The sequence below is a fragment of the Hippocampus guttulatus genome, chromosome 14, assembly GCF_054856545.1.
Source record: "Hippocampus guttulatus isolate MCC_2025c chromosome 14, RoL_Hgut_1.0, whole genome shotgun sequence".
Lineage (NCBI taxonomy): Eukaryota > Metazoa > Chordata > Actinopteri > Syngnathiformes > Syngnathidae > Hippocampus > Hippocampus guttulatus.
In genome coordinates this window covers 12,013,569-12,034,613 of record NC_141274.1, presented here as the reverse complement: position 1 = coordinate 12,034,613, position 21,045 = coordinate 12,013,569, and the positions used below count along the sequence as shown (strand labels likewise).

Genomic DNA, 21,045 nt, shown 5'->3' with positions numbered 1-21,045 from the left:
GTTCAGAAAAGGTAACATTTGCAGTGTGTGTGTGTGTGTGTGCGAACGCGCGCACATGTGAGCAAATTAGAAGCGTGTGCTCACTTGAAAAGTGCACACACACACACACACACACACACACACACACCTCTCACAACAGAAAGCTTCGATCCGCCAACTGGATCACACCCGGAAATTCCAAACAAATCTCCACCAGTAACAGTCGACGAAGGAACCGAAGATCCAGGACCCGAACCAACAACTGAAGAACTGACGGCACCCATGACGTACCCTCACACCACAACTAGACCCAATGCGCCGGACTTAGCATAAATGCTAACTTTCAGCCGTAGTCCCAAGGCAGGTTTCTAAAATAGCAACGTGAGACACATTAAACTTTAAGACTACAATGACAGAATTAAAAACCAAATCAGCAAGACGTCATGAAAGAAACAATACAAACAGTTGCAGTACTCAATCACAAGACAAAAGACCAGGAAACGGACAAATCACTTGGGAGATGATGACCGATTAGTGGTTGAGCAATGGCCCTGAGTCTGTATTTTATTGCAATTTAAAGGTTGAGTTTGACTGGGGGTTTTTTTGGGGGGGGGCTGGAAAACGTGCTGTGCTTGCGTTTTGTGAATTAACCGAATCCTAATTTCCGTCGGCATCGACGAAGCAAAATATGTTCTCTTCTGTTTTCCAGTAATAATAATTCAATACGACACCAAAACAGTAAATGACATGAAGCTGCTTTCCCTCTCGAGGTAACCATACAACATTCCTGCCAATGAAGAGTAGAGGGTGTGTCTACCAAGATTAAAGGAGACAAATTAGTAGACAACAAGGAAGGGGGGAAAGAAATGACAGAAAAGAAGTCATTTCTGAAAGTGTCCTTCCTGGGAGAAGTCAGGTGTTTGGGTCAGAAATGGATCACTTTATTTGCTATTTCTTTCTGTTGGTGTCTGTAGCGCTGGTTAATGGTGAGTCCCTGTTACATTTGTTATTTAAAGGCTTGAATGAGTCAACATTTGCATTGAAATATAAAAAGTAAGCTGTACATCAATGCCGCAAATGAAAAACAAAAATTCCTGTTAGGATATGATCGTGATCCCAATTCTCCTCCTTTTTGCATGTAGCGCATAGCATGTAGGCAGGGTTGTTGTTTCGAAAAAAAGAAAGCAATTAAAAAAAAGTGATTTAAGTGAAATGAAGTACTAAAAAGACCTTTAGTTTCAAAATATATATCACAGTGATCTGTCACATTCAACGTTTTGACGTCGAATATGTATCACGGTAAAAAGCATCCGCACTCACTTCCACCAGGAAAGTGAAAGTGAAAGGCAAAGCCTCCGAGACATGAATTGACACTTGAGTTGGACTTGACCTAAATTGAGGGGAAAAAAAAAAAAACATGACCGCGCTTTGTTTGTGGTTCTTATTGTGGCATAATTCATCTTCTTCATCTTCAAACAAATAAAGAAAGACTCCTTTCTTCTCTACGCAGTATGAACAGAGCTGTTTGGTCATGTCGAGACACATTCTGGCAGCTGTTAGCAAAGAGTGCTCACAGCTGATTCTCAACAACGACAAATTGTGCATCCATGTCCTTTTATAGACCGTAGAGAGAAAAAAAAACCCCCACTGAGGACCATAGATGCAAATTTGTTCAATTTGATTCTCCCCCCCCCCCCCCCCCACCAACAATGGATACTATTGGTCAGTGACGTGGGTCTGTTGTTTTGTTCTCATGACCAATCTAAAGCGCCAAAAATGACTTACTGTCTTTGACGATTTCATGTTAATGGCGCAACAAACATGCAGTTTTTTCCTCTCTTTTCCTGACAAGAAATAAAAAGACACTGTTCTGCACATGCCACGTCCCCGCTACGGCTAGACAGACTAATAACTCCTTCAATGGCCACACCTGTCGATGTTTCATGCCTTTTATTCGCCGTAGAGGCGGGTCAAGAAGGTGTCAAACTGGAACACAAACAGAAAGACACTTGCATGCTTTTGCAAAATAAAACGTGGCAAAACAATGTGCCCCACTCGTCTGGTCCATGACTGCACTCGTATTGCTCACGTTCGCGAGCTAATGTGCTAATCGTGATCACAAATGCTAACCACAAACAATTGCAACGTCTTTCAAATGTAAATTCACGGTGAACACACCCCACTGATTAATAATATCACCTAAATTTACAAAATACATTCTATACAGGCTGTGTTTGGCTCAGAACACAAAGTTTCAGTCCATCTTTTCAAGGCTTCAAAGTAAAAAAGGAAGTGTCTCACGCAACAACATCCGGGGTGCCGTTCACAATAACATATTGACCTTCCAAAATTAAGCAGCCCTGAAACTGTAGAAACAGAACGCAAATGTTACATGGTTCTTCAGGAGCCAGAATACACACTGTTGTGTTTGTATGTTGTTTCATGAGGTAAACGATGTCCTTTTCTCTTTCTTTTCTTTTTTTTTTTAACAGCGCAAATCACCCAAGATGAATCAGGTAACATCCACTACTGCAGGAGTGTCAAAGTCCTTTTTGTCACGGGCCACTTTGGGGTTACGTCTTCCCTCGGAGGGCTGTGACAACTTAATGTTATATCATCACATCTCATTATTACTTGTGCACATCATATTGAGGGATTGATAGTTTTGAAATCACTCGTCAGTTATTTGTTGTTTCTTCGATTCTTGTTCAAGCAAGTGTAAACAGGGTCAGAAGAATAATTACGAACTCTCACGTTATTTATTACACATGACAAATAGACATTTCGGGAAATATTTGAGCAAGGATTGTGGAAGTTGACAAACATGATTTGCTTTCGCAGGCCACGTAAAATGACGTGGCGGGCCAAATCTGGCCCCAGAGCCTTGAGTTTGATACACGTGCACGACCGCATTCATGTACTGTATGCATTTTATAGCATCGCTGGGAACCTGAAGCTTTTTCCAGTGAATTTGGAGTATTTATGTTTTGGAAAATAAAACCTGTACATAGTCAAAAGACTTATTACATTACATTTTATTTATTATGAGTCTGATTAAAAGAAAAAAAAAGGGCTTCTAGCACCTGAAAATTACAATGCTTTACATATTGTACACCAAAGTAATAATCTCCAAGAGAAGTTCAAACACAGAACTGCCCAGTTACGTCCATACATTATCCACACTCTTTCTTTTTTACAAATTGTTTTCAATGCCAAATGCATGGTTAGGTAAGAATGGTTTTTATATATATATATATATATATATATATATATATAGCGGCCCGGTAGTCCAGTGGTTAGCACGTCGGCTTCACAGTGCAGAGGTACCGGGTTCGATTCCAGCCTCGAACCCGTGTGGAGTTTGCATGTTCTCCCCGGGCCTGCGTGGGTTTTCTCCGGGTGCTCCGGTTTCCTCCCACATTCCATAAACATGCATGGCAGGCTGATTGGACGCTCTAAATTGTCCCTAGGTGTGAGTGTGGGCGTGAATGGTTGTTCGTCTCTGTGTGCCCTGCGATTGGCTGGCAACTGATTCAGGGTGTCCCCGCCTACTGCCCGAAGACGGCTGGGATAGGCTCCAGCACCCCCCGCGACCCTAGTGAGGATCAAGCGGTTCGGAAAATGGATGGATGGATATATATATATATATATATATATATATATATATATATATATATATATATATATATATATATATAAACATGTTTCTCTCTATCACTATCTTTATTTATTTATTTATTTTAATTTAAAAGATGCAACTCCCATCAGGCCAGTTGACTTCATACACATATTCTTCGCACATTGTACACCGGAACAACGATCGACAAGGGAAGCTCAAACAATCAAATTCCCAACTGTGTCCAACTGAGTCTAAAGAGAATGTCTTTCAAGATTTTAGACCGATTCTGCTGTTATTCATGCGAAATAGCTTACAAATAATTTTAGCAACGTTATAGCTACAGTAAAGGGTTGCACGAAAAGCAGTTTATCAGATTGCCACCAGCCAAGATCCACTTCACAACCTGGCACGTGATCCCATAGCCACACTCATTTAAAAAGTGTTCACCAAATGCCTAATTTATAGTGAAGATAATACTCTCCATCAAAAAATTCAAATGGAATAAATCACGTTTTTGCTCTTTATTTACTTTTCAGGTGACGACGAAACAGGTAACTTCCCAGTGTTGTCCATTCAAAAATTAAAATGGAATAAATGACATGTTTTTTTCTCTTTTTTTTGCTTTTAAGATACTTCTGCCAGCAGTCTAGGTAACAAGCTACACATGCACTTGGCGCATTGTACCCCAGAACGATGATCAACAAGGGAAGCTCAAACACTCAAGTGCCGAATGGCGTCCAACCAAGTCTAAAGCGAATGTGTTGGAAGATCTTACATAGAATGTTGTTATTTTTGCATCAGATCTTACCAATAATTTTAGCCGGGCTACTGCAGTATGAGGTTGCTGAGCAGTTTATCAGAAGGCTACCAGCTCATATCCAACTCATAACTTTGCACACTATTCCATCACCCCAGTGACTGAAAAAACATTTTTGACGAACTGCCGAAGGTAATAATGTACTCTCATGAATTTAAATGGAATAAATAACCCGTTTTTTTTCTTTTCTTTGCTTTTAAGATACTACTGCCAGCAGTCGAGGTAACCGTCCACATGTACACGTGGCGCATTGTATTCCAGAACAATGATTGACAAGGGACGCTGAAGCACTCAAGTGCCAAACAGTGTCCAACAAAATCTTCAGCAAATTTGTTAACATTTTCAGATACTCCAATGTTATTTTTGTCTTATGTCTCACTGATCATTTTAGCTGAGCACGGTTTTACTACAGTGTAAGGTTGCGTTATTAGCAGTTCATCAGACGGCCACCAGCTAAGATCCAGGTCACAAACTGTCACATGATCTCATCGCCACAGCTGTTGAAATTTTTTCATCAAACGTTTAATTTGGAGTGAAGATAACATTGTTCATTCATTAATTAAAATGGAATAAATAACCTGTTTTCTTTTCTTTTCTTTGCTTTTAAGATACGACTGCCAGCAGCCGAGGTAACCGTCCACACGTACACGTGGCGCGTTGTATTCCAGAACAATGATTGGCAAGGGAAGCTGGAACACTCAAGTGCCAAACAGTGTCCAACAAAATCTTCAGCAAATTTGTTAACATTTTCAGATACCGGTACTCCAATGTTATTTTTGCCTTTTATCTCACTGATCATTTTAGCCGAGCAACGGTTTTACGACAGTGTAAGGTTGCGTTATTAGTGTGAAGATAACACTGTTCATTCATTCCTTCATTCAAATGGAATCAATAACATGTTTTTGCTCTTTTCTTTGCTTTGAAGATACGACTGCCAGCAGTCAAGTTACCGGTAACCTTCCACACGTACACGTGGCACATTGTATTTCAGAACAATGATTGACAACAATTTTTTTTTCTCTTTTTTCTTTTAAGATATGACAACCAGCAGCCAAGGTAACCGTCTACACGTATACGTGGCAAATCGTATTCCAGAACAATGCTCGACAAGAGAAGCTCAAACACTCAAATGTCCAACGTTGTTATGCGTGTAGATAGATAAATAGTGTATTTGATAGATCTCAAAAAGAATGTTGCTATTTTTGCATTATATCTAACTGATCGTATTCGCTGGGCAACAGTTTGCATGATAAGCGGTTTATCAGACAACCACATGCTAATATCCACTTCACAACCTGACACATGATCCCATAGCCACACCAAACACCACATTTGAAGTACCGTATTTTCACGACCATTCGACGCACCGTATGGTTGGGCGCAGTCTCATTAATGGGTGCTATTTCTGTATTTTACACATAGACAAAACGCACTGTATTATTGGGCGCAATTTTAAAGTGGTAAAACATACGCCAGCTTAAACATACGGCATGCATGCGCGCACGCTAAAAACACGTTAGCTTGTAGCATACGGTAGCATGCCAAGACATACAGATACAAGCTAAAAACACGTTTTTAAAAAGGCAACGGAAAACTGAGTTCCGTTGTATTTTATTTAGCCATCGTACAATGTACTCACGTTTTTCGATCAATCATCACCCAGAAATCCATCAAAGTCCTCATCCTCTGTATCAGAATTGAACAATTGTGCAAGTACCGGTAATCCATCAAAAACGCCGTGTTCCCTCTCGTTGTCAGTCACTCTCATTGCCATGTGGCTCCACAGAAATGATGCCGGCTTTGCCAAAAACTCGAACAACAGTGCAAGCAGACACGTTCGTCCAAGCAGCCACAATCAATTCGCAAATTGTGGCGTAACTCGCCCGGCGCTGCCTCTCACTCTTTGTAAAGTTGTGTTTGCCATCGATCATTCATTGTTCCCATGCCGTTCGCAACTTTACTTTGAACGCCCGGTTGATGCCGATGTCCAGCGGTTGGAGTTCTTTAGTCAAGCCTCCGGGAATAACGGCAAGCTCAGAGTTCATTTGCTTGACTTGGTTTTTCACCGCTGCTGTGAGATGGGCACGCATGCCAAAAGCATAAACGATGGCTTGAAGTTTGAACTGAGCTTCGTAGGCGTGTCTCTTTGTAGATTTTATTTTCGGGGGTTCTTAGAAACCAAAACCAAAGTTGTTTTGCAACAATGCACATAGCCACACTCTATACAGGTGTTGGAACCTGCTTGGGGCGTCCCTTTAGCGTCCACTTACACGCCCACCCTTCACTGATTGGCGGACTTCTTCCCTGCATGCCTGTCCTCACTCACATCTGCCTTTTTTCTCTCTCGCTCTCCATATGTGTATATATATACACGCCCACCCTTCACTGACTGGCCGACTTCTTTGCCGCATGCATGTCCACAGTCACTTCCGCCTTTTCTCTATATAAACAGCGTGTCGGCTGTCAGTCAGGTTTTGGAACTCAGCGCATACACAAGACGCTCCGCATCATAAGGCGTCCTGTCCATTTTGGAGAAAATTTTAGACTTTTAATGGCGCCTTATAGTCGTGAAAATACGGTAACTATAACACTGTCCAATCATGACCTGAAATGGAAAAAAAATAACGTGTTTTTTTTCTTCATTTATATTTCAGGCAATAACATCACAGGTAACTTCCCAGTATGTCCGTTCATAAATCATGATGGTCTTTTTTCTTGACTATTTCAGTGACCGGCACTGACCAACTTTAAACCGTTCATCTTATTCCTACAATTTATTTATTTTCAAAATTTAAATGCGAAATCCAGAAATTATTTTTTTTTTTTGTCATTCCTTGCCTTCTACATTGTTGGACCAAAATCAAAATATTCAACTTTGACATTTTCTGCTCATTCCAGACCATTGCATATTCATCTAGGTAATTGAAAATCATTATAAAAATGTTTTTTGGGGGGAGGGGAGGGGGGTTGCAACGGATTAATATTTTATTTCAAGGCACCACCGTATCCAGTATTTAAAATAACATTTCAGAATCACTTACGCCACAGCTGCAGTTAGATTTTTTTTTTTTTTCTCACGGCGGCTAAACTTTACACAAGTGCACGTTTCTGTATTTTGTGTCTGGACTACTTGAAATTCTACGGGGCGCCGAGAGAGAAAATATCCTCCAAATCCTGGAATGACCCCAATATTTACAGTGTGATTGACTGGTGACCAGTCCAGGGCGTACCCAACCTCTTGCCCAAAGTCAGTTGGAAAAGGCTCCAGTTTACCTGCGATCCTAATGAGTATAAGCAGTCAAGATCATGTATGGATGAAGATTAAGAGGTCCTAACTTTGTTCTCTCCCCCCTCTCAGAATGTGTGAATGCCACAGTGGCTGATGTGGTCTTCTTGGTGGACGGTTCGGGCAGCATTGGCAGTACCAATTTCCAGGAGGTCCGAGAGTTTCTCCTGAACGTGGTGTCTGGTTTTGACATCGGTCCAGACAATATCCGCGTGGGTTTGGTACAATACAGCACCAACCCTTTTCTAGAGTTCTTGTTGCTAGAACACATGGAAAAGAACTCTCTGCTGGCCGAACTGGGTAACCTCCCCTACCGACGGGGAGGTACACAGACGGGCAAGGCCATCGACTTCATCCGGACGCAGGTGTTCAATGAAAGCGCAGGAAGCCGAGCGAACCAGGGAGTGCCTCAGATCGCCGTGGTCATCACAGACGGAAGCTCCGGCGACGACGTAGTTCAGCCTGCGATGCGCCTCAGACAACACGGAGTCATCGTTTTCGCTATCGGAGTGGGACTCGTCAATGTGACCGAGCTGGAGGCCATCGCGAACCAACCGTCTGACGACTTCCGATTCTTGATCGACAACTTCCAATCACTTCAGAGTCTGAGCGAGGGTGTCATGGCAACCATATGCAATTCCATTATCAACCCCACCCCGACGCAAGGTGAGTGACGGAAGCACATACAGGGGCTTCTGGGTAAAGGTTTCCTGGTTACGAATGGCGTACAATTAACTGGTTTGCTGGGTGGCGTCGGACACACCACACACATACATGTGCCACATTGTATTCCAGAACATTCATCTGCAAAGGAAGCTCAAACACTCAAATGCCCAACTGCGTCCAACCAAGTCGAAGGCAATATAATGAAAGATCTTACGAAGACTGTTATTCTTTTTGCATCTCATCTTACTGATCATTTTAGCCAGGCAATAGTTTCCCTCCAGTATAAGGTTGCATTATTTGAAGTTCATCAGCAGGCCACAGGCTAATATCAACTTCACAACCTGTCACATGATCCCGTAGCCATCGCCGTTTAAAAAGTATTCACCAAACGCCAAATTTATAGGGAACGTGGCACTGTGCATTCATGACTTAAAATGGAAGAAAATACCGTGTTTTTTTTTCTTCATTTCCATTTCAGGCAACAACAGCACAGGTAACTTCCCCGTGTTGTCCATTCATCTTTTCAAATGGAATAACTCAATGTTTTTCTCTTTTCCTTGCTTTTAAGATACTCCTGCCAGCAGCCAAGGTAAATTTCCACACGTGCACGTGGCACATTGTATTCCAGAGCGTTGCCCTACAATTGGAAGCTCAAACACTCAAGTGCCAAACAGCGTCCAATCAAATCTTTAGCAAATATGTTAACATTTTCAGATACTCAATGGTTAGTTTTGCCTTATATCACACTGATAATTTTAGCTGGGCAACGGTTTTACGACAGTATTAGGTTGCATGATAAGCAGTTCATCAAATGGCCACCAGCTCATATCCACTTCACAACACGTGATCCAATAGCCACAGCCGTTGAAAAAGTAGTCACCAAATGCCTAATTCATCGAGATGAGAACTGTCCATTCGTGAATTAAAATGGAATAAATGACATCTTTTTTTTGTCTCTTCTTTGCTTTTAAGATACTCCTGCCAGCAGCCAAGGTAATCGTCTTCAAGTACACGTGGCGCATTGTATTGCAGAACATTGATCGACAAAGGAAGCTCAAATGCCCAACGGCGTCCAACCAAGTCTAAAGCAATATCTTAAAAGATTTTACAAACAATGTTGTTATATTTGCATCAAATCTTAATGGTAATTCTAGCCGAACACCGGTTTTACTCCAGTATAAGGTTGCATAAATAGCAGTTCATCAGACCGCTCCCAGCTCATAACTGCACACTATTCCATCACCACAGTGACTGAAAAAACATGTTTGACCAACTGCCCAAGGTAATAATGTACTCTGATGAGTTCAAATGGAATAAATAACCAGTTTTTTTTCTTTTCTTTGCTTTTAAGATACGACTGCCAGCAGCCGAGGTAACCGTCCACACGTACACGTGGCGCGTTGTATTCCAGAACAATGATTGGCAAGGGAAGCTGGAACACTCAAGTGCCCAACGGCGAATGCGTTTAAAGATCTTATGTAGAATGTTGTTATTTTTGCAGAATATCTTTCTGATCATTTTAGCTGGGCGACGGTCTTACTCAAGTGTAAGGTTGCATGATGAGAAGTTAATCAAAAGGCCACCAGCTTATACTCAACTCAAAACTTTGCACACTATTCCATCGCCCCAGTGACTGACTGAAAAAACATTTTGACCAACTGCCTAATGTGGAGACGAGGTCATAATGTACACTCATGAATTAAAATGGAATAAATAACATGTTTTTTTTATTTTCTTTGCTTTTTAGATACTACTGGCAGCAGTCGAGGTAAGAGTCTACACGTGCACATGGCGCATTGGATTCCACAACATTGACCTGCAAAGGAAGCTGAAACCCTCAAGTGCCCAACTGCCTCCAACCAAGTCTAAAGCAACATGTTCTCTTTTCTTTGCTTTTAAGATACGACTGCCAGCAGCCAAGGTAAATTTCCACACAAACACGTGCCCATTGCACATTGTATTCCAGAACGTTGCCCTACAATGGAAGCTCAAGCACTCAAGTGCCAAAGAGCCATCCATCCATCCATCTATCATCTACCGCTTATCCGGGGCCGGGTCTCGGGGGCAACAGCTTTAGCAGGGAAGCCCAGACTTCCCTCTCCCTAGCTACTTCTTCCAGCTCTCCCCGGGGGATCCCGAGACGTTCCCAGGCCAGCTGGGTGACATAGTCTCTCCAGCGTGTCCTGGGTCTTCCTCGGGGTCTCCTCCCGGTGGGACATGCCCGGAACACCTTACCAGGGAGGCGCTCAGGAGGCGTCCGAATCAGATGCCCAAGCCACCTCATCTGGCTCCTCTCGATGTGGAGGAGAAGCGGCTCGACTCTGAGCCCCTCCCGGATGACCGAGCTTCTCACCTTATCTCTAAGGGAGAGCCCGGACACCCTGCGGAGAAAACTCATTTCGGCCGCTTGTATCCGGGATCTCGTTCCTTCGGTCACGACCCATAGCTCGTGACCATAGATGAGGGTTGGAACGTAGCTCGACCGGTAAATTGAGAGCTTCGCCCTTTGGCTCAGCTCCTTCTTCACCATGACAGACCGATACAACGTCTGCATCACAGCAGACGCTGCACCGATCCGCCTGTCGATCTCCCGCTCCCTCCTGCCCCCACTCGTGAACAAGACCCCAAGATACTTGAACTCCTCCACTTGGGGCAAGATCTCCTCCCCGACCCGAAGGGGGCACTCCACCCTTTTCCGACTGAGGACCATGGTTTCAGATTTGGAGGTGCTGATTTTCATCTCAACCGCTTCACACTCGGCTGCGAAACGCTCCAGTGAGAGTTGGAGAGCCCTGTTTGAAGGAGCCAACAGCACCACATCATCTGCAAAAAGCAGGGATGCAATACTGAGGCCCCCAAAACGGACCCCCTCAACACTTCGGCTGCGCCTAGAAATTCTGTCCATAAAGGTTATGAACAGAATCGGCGACAAAGGGCAGCCTTGGCGGAGTCCTACCCCCACTGGAAACGATTCCGGCTTACTGCCGGCAATGCAAACCAAACTCTGACATCGGTGGTATAGTGACCGAACAGCCCGTATCAGGGGGTTCGGTACCCCATACCCACGAAGCACCCCCCACAGAACTCCCCGAGGGACACGGTCAAACGCCTTCTCCAAGTCCACAAAACACATGTAGACTGGTTGGGCGAATTCCCACTTACCCTCGAGGACCCTGCTAAGGGTGTAGAGCTGGTCCACTGTTCCACGGCCGGGACGAAAACCACACTGCTCCTCCTCAATCTGAGGCTCGACTTCCTGACGGACCCTCCTCTCCAGCACCCCTGAATAGACCTTACCAGGGAGGCTGAGGAGTGTGATCCCTCTGTAGTTGGAACACACCCTCCGGTCCCCCTTTTTAAAAAGAGGGACTACCACCCCGGTCTGCGAATCCAGAGGCACTCTCCCTGTTGACCACGCGATGTTGCAGAGGCGTGTCAACCAGGACAGCCCCACAACATTCAGAGCCTTGAGGAACTCCGGGCGGATCTCATCCACCCCCGGGGCCTTGCCACCGAGGAGCTTTTTAACCACATCGGTGACTTCAACCACAGAGATAGGAGAGCCCACCTCAGAGTCCCCAGGCTCTGCTTCCTCCAAGGAAGGCGTGTTGGTGGAGTTGAGGAGGTCTTCGAAGTACTCTGCCCACCGGTTCACAACGTCCCGAGTCGAAGTCAGCAGCGCCCCATCCCCACTGTACACAGTGTTAGTGGTGCACTGCTTCCCCCTCCTGAGACGTCGGATGGTGGACCAGAATTTCCTCAAAGCCGTCCGGAAGTCGGCTTCCATGGCCTCACCGAACTCTTCCCACGCTCTGGTTTTTGCCTCGGCGACCACCGAAGCTGCGTTCCACTTGGCCAGTCGATACCCGTCAGCTGCCTCTGGGGTCCCACAGGCCATAAAGGCTCGATAGGACTCCTTCTTCAGCTTGACGGCATCCCTTACTGCTGGTGTCCACCAGCGAGTACGGGGGTTGCCGCCACGACAGGCACCAACCACCTTACGGCCACAACTCAGATTGGCCGCCTCAACAATAGAGGCACGGAACATGGTCCACTCGGGCTCAATGTCCCCCGCCTCCCCCGGAACATGGGAAAAGCTCTGTCGGAGGTGGGAGTTGAAACTCTTCTGACAGGGGATTCCGCCAGACGCTCCCAACAAACCCTCACAATACGTTTGGGTCTGCCAGGACGGACCGGCATTTTCCCCCACCATCGGAGCCTACTCACCACCAAGTGGTGATCAGTTGACAGCTCCGCCCCTCTCTTCACCCGAGTGTCCAGAACATGCGGCCGCAAATCCGATGATACAACTACAAAGTTGATCATCGAACTGCAGCCGAGGGTGTCCTGGTGCCAAGTGCACATATGGACACCCTTATGTTTGAACAAGGTGTTCATTATGGACAATCCGTGACGAGCACAGAAGTCCAATAACAAAACACCACTCGAGTTCTGATCGGGGGGGCCGTTCCTCCCAATCACGCCCCTCCAGGTCTCACTGTCAATGCCCACGTGAGCATTGAAGTCCCCCAGCAGAACAAGGGAGTCCCCAGCAGGAGTACTCTCCAGCACACCCTCCAAGGACTCCAAAAAGGGTGGGTATGCTGAGCTGCTGTTTGGTGCATATGCACAAACAACAGTCAGGACCCGTCCACCCACCCGAAGGCGGAGGGAGGCAACCCTCTCGTCTACCGGTGTGAACCCCAATGTACAGGCACTGAGCCGGGGGGCAATGAGTAGGCCCACACCTGCTCTGCGCCTCTCACCGTGAGCAATTCCAGAGTGGAAGAGAGTCCAACCCCTCTCGAGAGAACTGGTACCAGAACCCAGGCTGTGTGTGGAGGCAAGTCCGACTATATCCAGTCGGAAATTCTCTGCCTCACACACCAGCTCGGGCTCCTTCCCTGCCAGAGAGGTGACATTCCATGTCCCAAGAGCTAACTTCTGCAGCCGAGGATCGGACCGCCAGGGTCCCCGCCTTTGGCTGCCGCCCAGCTCATATTGCACCCGACCCCTTTGGCCCCTCTCATGGGTGGTGAGCCCATGGGAGGGGGGACCCACGTTGCCTCTTCGGGCTGTGCCCGGCCGGGCCCCATGGGTGTAGGCCCGGCCACCAGGCGCTTGCCAACGAGCCCCACCTCCAGGCCTGGCTCCAGAGGGGGGCCCCGGTGACCCGCGTCCGGGCAAGGGAAACTTAGATCCATTTATTGTACTCATCATCAGGGGTCTTTGAGCCGTGCTTTGTCTGGCCCCTCACCTAGAACCTGTTTGCCATGGGTGACCCTGCCAGGGGCATAAAGCCCCAGACAACTTAGCTCCTAGGATCATTGGGACACACAAACCCCTCCACCACGGTAAGGTGACGACTCACGGAGGGGGTGCCAAAGAGCGTCCAACCAAATCTTCAGCAAATATGTTAACATTTTCAGATACTCAATGGCAGACGTGTGCACATTTTCAGCATGACGTCTCTGATCCACTGGTGAAAGGACACTTTGATCCTCTCCTCTTTCATCTATAACTGCTTCAGACAACAAAGTGTATGCAGAAAAGTGGTGAAGATTGCACGACTATCTGTGTCCTATGTGTTGTGTTGTGTTATTTTTGTTATTTTGACTTCAAAATGGCGCCGCGTGAGTGGCTGCCTTTCCAGCAGCTCCTTTATTTAGTTGTTCTGCTTCTTCCTTTCATAACTTTGCTGCTGTGAATCGGGAATTTCTCCATTGCGAGACTAATAAAGGTTTTCTTGTCTTATCTTATCTTAGTTTTGCCTTATATCACACTGATAATTTAAGCTGGGCAATGGTTTTACGACAGTATTAGGTTGCATGATAAGCAGTTCATCAAATGGCCACCGGCTCATATCCACTTCACAACCTGACACGTGATCCAATAGCCACAGCCTTTGAAAAAGTAATCACCAAATGCCTAATTCATCGAGATGAGAACTGTCCATTCGTGAATTAAAATGGAATAAATGACATCTTTTTTTGTCTCTTCTTTGCTTTCAAGATACTCCTGCCAGCAGCCAAGGTAATCGTCTTCAAGTACACGTGGCGCATTGTATTGCAGAACATTGATCGACAAAGGAAGCTCAAATGCCCAAGTGCATCCAACCAAGTTGAAAACAATATGTTTAAAGATCTTATGTAGAATGTTGTTCTTTTTGCATCATATCTTACTGATCATTTTAGCCAGGCAATGGTTTTACTATTTTTTTCCCTTTTCTTTGCTTTTAAGATACTACTGCCAGCAGCCAAGGTAACCATCGACACGTACACATGGCGCATTGTATTCCAGAACATTGCCCTACAAGGGAAGCTGAAACACTCCAATGCCCAACGGCGTCCAACCAAGTCTAAAGCAATATCTTAAAAGATTTTACAAACAATGTTGTTATATTTGCATCAAATCTTAATGGTAATTCTAGCCGAACACCGGTTTTACTCCAGTATAAGGTTGCATAATTAGCAGTTCATCAGACGGCTCCCAGCTCATAACTGCACACTATTCCATCACCACAGTGACTGAAAAAACATGTTTGACCAACTGCCCAAGGTAATAATGTACTCTGATGAGTTCAAATGGAATAAATAACCTGTTTTTTTCTTTTCTTTGCTTTTAAGATACGACTGCCAGCAGCCGAGGTAACCGTCCACACGTACACGTGGCGCGTTGTATTCCAGAACAATGATTGGCAAGGGAAGCTGGAACACTCAAGTGCCCAACGGCGAATGCGTTTAAAGATCTTATGTAGAATGTTGTTGTTTTTGCAGAATATCTTTCTGATCATTTTAGCTGGGTGACGGTCTTACTCAAGTATAAGGTTGCATGATGAGAAGTTAATCAAAAGGCCACCAGCTTATACTCAACTCAAAACTTTGCACTCTATTCCATCGCCCCAGTGACTGAAAAAACATTTTTGACCAACTGCCTAATGTGGAGACGAGGTCATAATGTACACTCATGAATTAAAATGGAATAAATAACATGTTTTTTTTTATTTTCTTTGCTTTTTAGATACTACTGCCAGCAGTCGAGGTAAGAGTCTACACGTGCACATGGCACATTGGATTCCACAACATTGACCTGCAAAGGAAGCTGAAACCCTCAAGTGCCCAACTGCCTCCAACCAAGTTTAAAGCAACATGTTCTCTTTTCTTTGCTTTTAAGATACGACTGCCAGCAGCCAAGGTAAATTTCCACACAAACACGTGCCGCATTGTATCCCAGCACATTGCCCCACAAAGGACGCTCAAACACTCAGTTGGCTAACAGCGTCCAACCAAGTCTTCAGCAAATATGTTCCAAATTTTAGACACTCCATTGTTATTTTTGCCTTATATCTCACTGATCATTTTAGCCGAGCAACGGTTTTACAAGAGTATTAGGTTACATTATTAGCAGTTCATCAGATGGCCACCAGTAAATATCCACTTCACAACCTGTCACATGATCACAACCTGTTTAAAAAGTATTCATCAAACGTTTAATTTTGAGTGAAGATGGCACTGTTCATTCACAAATTCAAATGGAATAAAAAAAATAATTCTCTATTTTCTTTGCTTTTAAGCCCCTACTGCCAGCACTCCAGGTAACAGTCTACACGTACACATGGTGCATTGTATTCCAGGCAAAAGAACTTTGTTCTCTCCCCCCCTCCCAGCATGTGTGAATGCTACAGTGGCTGATGTGGTCTTCTTGGTGGACAGTTCGGGCAGCATTGGCAGTACCAATTTCCAGGAGGTCCGAGAGTTTCTCCAGAACGTGGTGTCCGGTTTGGACATCGGTCCTGACAATGTCCGCGTGGGTTTGGCACAATACAACCAAGACCCTTTTCTTGAGTTCTCGTTGCTGGAACACATGGATAAGAACTCTCTGCTGGCTGAACTGGGTAACCTCCCCTACCTGGGGGGAGGTAGACAGGCAGGCAAGGCCATCGACTTCATCCGGACGCAACTGTTCAACGAAAGCGCAGGAAGCCGAGCGAACCAGGGTGTCCCTCAGATCGCCTTAGTCATCACAGATGGAGTCTCCACAGACGACGTAGTTCAGCCTGCTCTGCTCCTCAGAGAACACGGGGTCACCGTCTTCGCTATCGGAGTGGGACTCGTCAATGTGACCGAGCTGGAGGCCATCGCGAACCAACCGTCTGAGGACTTCCGATTCTTGATCGACAACTTCCAATCTCTTCAGAACGTGAGCGAGGTTGTCCTGGAAAACGTATGCGAATCTATTATCAACCCCATCCAAGGTGAGTCACGGAAGCACAGACAGGGGCTTCTGGGTCAAGGTTTCCTGGTTACGAATGGGGTACAATTAACTGGTTTCCTGGGTGGCGTCGGATTACGTGAATAGAAATCTCGTTGACAGGGGTATTACGAAAATTTATCTGAATCAGTCCGCCAGGGTTTCCTTGAACCCGCCAGGCTCAGCGGGATGCGCATTCTCTGTTCGCTACCTCTACCTTTGGGACTCAAATCCCTTCACACTGTTGCCTCATTTACATACTGATAACGCAACATCAGGAACAACCGGGGGCTTCAATATCTTTATGGAGCAAGTCATGCTTCCTTCATTACTTTTTTCCTTGCTTTCCTCCCCTCGTCCATTGGATATTTTTTTTCACTTTTTAAAAAATAAAAAACAAACTTTTTTCTTTTTCACCTTGACACATTTACACATTCTTTTTTGACCGACTCCAACTTTAACCGTTCATCTTATTCCGACAATTTATTTATTTTCAAATTTTAAAAGCGAAATCCAGAAATTATTCTTTTTTGGTCATTCCTTGCTTTCTACATTGTTGGTCCAAAATCAAAATATTCAACTTTGACATTTTCTGCTCATTCCAGACCATTGCATATTCATCTAGGTCATTAAAAATCATGATAAAAATGTTTTTTGGGGGGAGGGGAGGGGGGTTGCAACGGATTAATATTTTATCTCAAGGCACCACTGTATCCAGTATTTAGAATAACATTTCAGAATCACTTAGATTTTTTTTTTCTCACGGCGGCTAAAATTTACACAAGTGCACGTTTCTGTATTTCGTGTCTGGACTACTTGAAATTCTACGGGGCGCCGAGAGAGAAAATATCCTCCAAATCCTGGAATGACCCCAATATTTACAGTGTGATTGACTGGTGACCAGTCCAGGGCGTACCCAACCCCTTGCCCAAAGTCAGTTGGAAAAGGCTCCAGTTTACCTGCGATCCTAATGAGTATAAGCAGTCAAGATCATGTATGGATGAAGATTAAAAGGTCCTAACTTTGTTCTCTCCCCCCTCTCAGAATGTGTGAATGCCACAGTGGCTGATGTGGTCTTCTTGGTGGACGGTTCGGGCAGCATTGGCAGTACCAATTTCCAGGAGGTCCGAGAGTTTCTCCTGAACGTGGTGTCTGGTTTTGACATCGGTCCAGACAATATCCGCGTGGGTTTGGTACAATACAGCACCAACCCTTTTCTAGAGTTCTCGTTGCTAGAACACATGGAAAAGAACTCTCTGCTGGCCGAACTGGGTAACCTCCCCTACCGACGGGGAGCTACACAGACGGGCAAGGCCATCGACTTCATCCGGACGCAGGTGTTCAATGAAAGCGCAGGAAGCCGAGCGAACCAGGGAGTGCCTCAGATCGCCGTGGTCATCACAGACGGAAGCTCCGGCGACGACGTAGTTCAGCCTGCGATGCGCCTCAGACAACACAGAGTCATCGTTTTCGCTATCGGAGTGGGATTCGTCAATGAGATCGAGCTGGAGGCCATCGCGAACCAACCGTCTGACGACTTCCGATTCTTGATCGACAACTTCCAATCTCTTCAGAGTCTGAGCGAGGTTGTCATGGCAACCATATGCAATTCCATTATCAACCCCACCCCGACGCAAGGTGAGTGACAGAAGCACATACAGGGGCTTCTGGGTAAAGGTTTTCTGGCTACGAATGGCGTACAATTAACTGGATTCCTGGGTGGCGTCGGATTACGTAATAGAAATCTCGTTGACGGGGGTATTACGAAAATGTATCTGAATCAGGCCGCCAGGGTTTCCTTGAACCCGCCAGGCTCAGCGGCATGCACATTCCCCGTTCGCTACCTCACCAATGACGAAAATGTGATGTTGAATATCGCAATTGCAACGATATCGCGGTCATCAACACTCCATTAAAATGGAATAAATAACATGTTCTCTTTTATTTGCTTTTCAGATCCCGGCCCATCAGGTAAGCCCACACACCCAATGTGTACTTTCCATATTGTACACCAGAAAAATGATCTACAAGTAGAACTCAAACACACCCAACTGCGTCTGCCCATTGTCCACCGCCACCGTCTTGTAACGATAATTGACCAAATGCCAAATGTAGAGATAAGGTGATACTGTACATTCAAAAATTAAAATAATTGAATAAATCACGCATTTTCTTGCATTTTATAAGTCTATCAGCCTTTCCCAGCCCAGCAGGTAACTTGCCATGAGGCCATATGGTTTGTTGGTTTACAGTGGTTTAAAGAGTCAAGGGTTTAATTGCCGCTGAAACATTCCGTCACTGGTAATGAGCTTTTTTTAAAGATTGTTTTTTTTTTTTTTTGAGGGGACTTACAAGCAGGGCACAACATGATGGTTGCTTACAGATAGCGCTAAATCTGAAGCTCATGATATGAATCTAGCCTCTTTTTTTCCCTTCTGCTCAGTTGAGCAGAGAGGGGAGGGTGAGCAGTTACACACAGGAGGTGGGAGGAGAGGAGCATACCTAAATGATGACTTTTTGCTATGTTCATTAATGGGCATTGTCCTTAAAAAACAACAAAAATCCCATTGTGGCAGAAGGTGCGACTTTGCCCTAAGGACAACATGAGTTGAGTAGGAATATGGGGTCTGTTCTAAAAAAAAAATAAATAAAAATAGATCACCAGAGAGCGGACACTGTGATTTAAGAGCACTGATGAAAACAAATGAAGGATAAATGTTTTGGGGTTGTTTTTGTTAGATTATATTTTTTTATATAAATTTTTGTGTTGTACAATTTTGACTACTACCACTCCGATACAAAATAAGATAATTTTGTCTTTTGTTGGTAGATGATGAAGACGAGCTCGTGATTCAAGGAAGAGGTACCTCCTCACACTCACACAGACACACACACACACACACACACGCTCACGCACACGCGCACACACTCACGCAGGCATTGTACTGGCAACTGCAGGAAGCAAATCCACTTAACCATCAAAAACAGAGAGCAATAATATGTCTTCACCAGTAGAGGCCAGCAAATGACCATCTACAAATGGTGGCGATTCCTGTTGGACTGTGAGACAAATACTGTGAAAAGTCTCCCAACGGGAAGGTAGACAGACCTAAAAGTGAGTAGATGTTATTCCACTTGCTGCTATTATTACAGGTAGTTAGGACAATACTTTAATAGGGTCGGTGTCATAATGTTGACATCCACGGACAAAAAGCAGTTTCCAATCTATCTTCTGTTCCGGCCATTTTGTTCTGCTCGAAAGAGTTTTTCTGATTTACTTCTGAATGAATGAAGACGATTGCAGATACTATTGAAAAAAAAATTTTTTTGACGAATTTTGGACGAATGTAATGCTGGTACATTCCCTCAAAGCTACAAAAGGTATATGCAACATAAGAGACAAGAGGAGTAGGTCGATAGTTTCGGTGACTTAATTTCTTTTTTCTTTCGTATTTCTCAACAGTGTACCTGCATATAAAAGCTCAGGTTAATTTTACCCTGGGAGTTAATGTGACAGAAATACTCCAACAAGTAAGTGCATGCAATACCTGACATGTGCAGCATCGAAGTACACATTCTTGCTCTCATGATAAATGTTTGCTCCCTCATAGTTCATCATTAATGCTACTCGTGAGTTCTGTGACGACTGCCAACTTGACTTTAATTCTACAACGGTGACCCTCGACCAGTCACCCTGATGGAGGTCTAACCTCTCCGCGTGCAAGAGCGGAGAAGCCCACTGTTCTTCCAGTTTGTCAATCATGGTGTGTGCTTATATGCACAGGGAGGACTTTAATGCACGCTCATGTGAACCTATGACAATAAAAGAGGTCAGAACACATTTGTTTTATTTTATTTGATGTGTAAACAATATTGAATACGGTCAGCAGTTCCTCCTCCTTACGTGTTGACCCGTACTTCCTACATCGTAGGAAGTGGAAGCAGGTCCCCGCAGCCCCAGGGATTGCTACAACCTCACTGAGCGGATTGTTCAAATTAGACAAGCGCTGTCCGTCCTCACAAAACCTTTGACCTCGCTGATTTAATTGCATGAAGAGCATGTGCAAATGACTTCATTACTCGACCCCTTCCCCTCGATGAATCTGATGGTATCAAGCAGCCAATAAGCAGAGGTGGCAAAAGTATTTTGCTAGTACTGATTCAACTTTTGTACTTTATCAGGTGTTGTTTGTAAAGCAGTTCACACTGAAAATTACATTTAGCTTCATACAATGTTTAAAAATATTGGTGTGAATTTTCCACATCATCTTTTTTTACCTTGGAGAGATGTTAAATAGTTAAATGTATATGTTGAGTGTTTGAGGATGGTGTATGTAGTCGTACACTGAAAAATCTCCAAATACAGAATTGAATTTGGACTCCAGTACTTCCCATCATTGCTTATTGGCCTGTTCAGAAAAGGTCATA

The 21,045-nt window shown here is 44.7% G+C and overlaps 1 protein-coding gene across 9 annotated transcripts; it reads left to right on the top strand.

Annotated features, from left to right (window-relative positions):
* Positions 1 to 824: 824 nt before the first annotated feature.
* On the top strand, positions 825 to 20,458 carry LOC147195126 (collagen alpha-4(VI) chain-like). Of its 9 annotated transcripts, XM_086128454.1 has the most exons (28): positions 825 to 965; positions 2,472 to 2,495; positions 4,135 to 4,149; positions 4,228 to 4,248; positions 4,617 to 4,637; positions 5,024 to 5,044; positions 5,341 to 5,367; positions 5,451 to 5,471; positions 7,070 to 7,084; positions 7,774 to 8,367; positions 8,846 to 8,860; positions 8,936 to 8,956; positions 9,340 to 9,360; positions 9,719 to 9,739; positions 10,115 to 10,135; positions 10,268 to 10,288; positions 14,380 to 14,400; positions 14,608 to 14,628; positions 14,994 to 15,014; positions 15,388 to 15,408; positions 15,541 to 15,561; positions 15,941 to 15,961; positions 16,034 to 16,621; positions 17,662 to 18,255; positions 18,574 to 18,588; positions 19,448 to 19,480; positions 20,081 to 20,148; positions 20,229 to 20,458. In XM_086128454.1, exons 1-28 carry the CDS (start codon positions 911 to 913, stop codon positions 20,313 to 20,315), a joined length of 2,445 nt encoding a protein of 814 aa, XP_085984580.1. In that variant the 5' UTR covers positions 825 to 910; the 3' UTR covers positions 20,316 to 20,458. The 9 variants fall into 9 exon arrangements, with proteins under 9 accessions (XP_085984580.1, XP_085984582.1, XP_085984581.1 ...); XM_086128456.1 differs by lacking the exon at positions 4,228 to 4,248; XM_086128455.1 differs by lacking the exon at positions 8,846 to 8,860.
* The last annotated feature ends 587 nt before the right edge of the window (positions 20,459 to 21,045 follow it).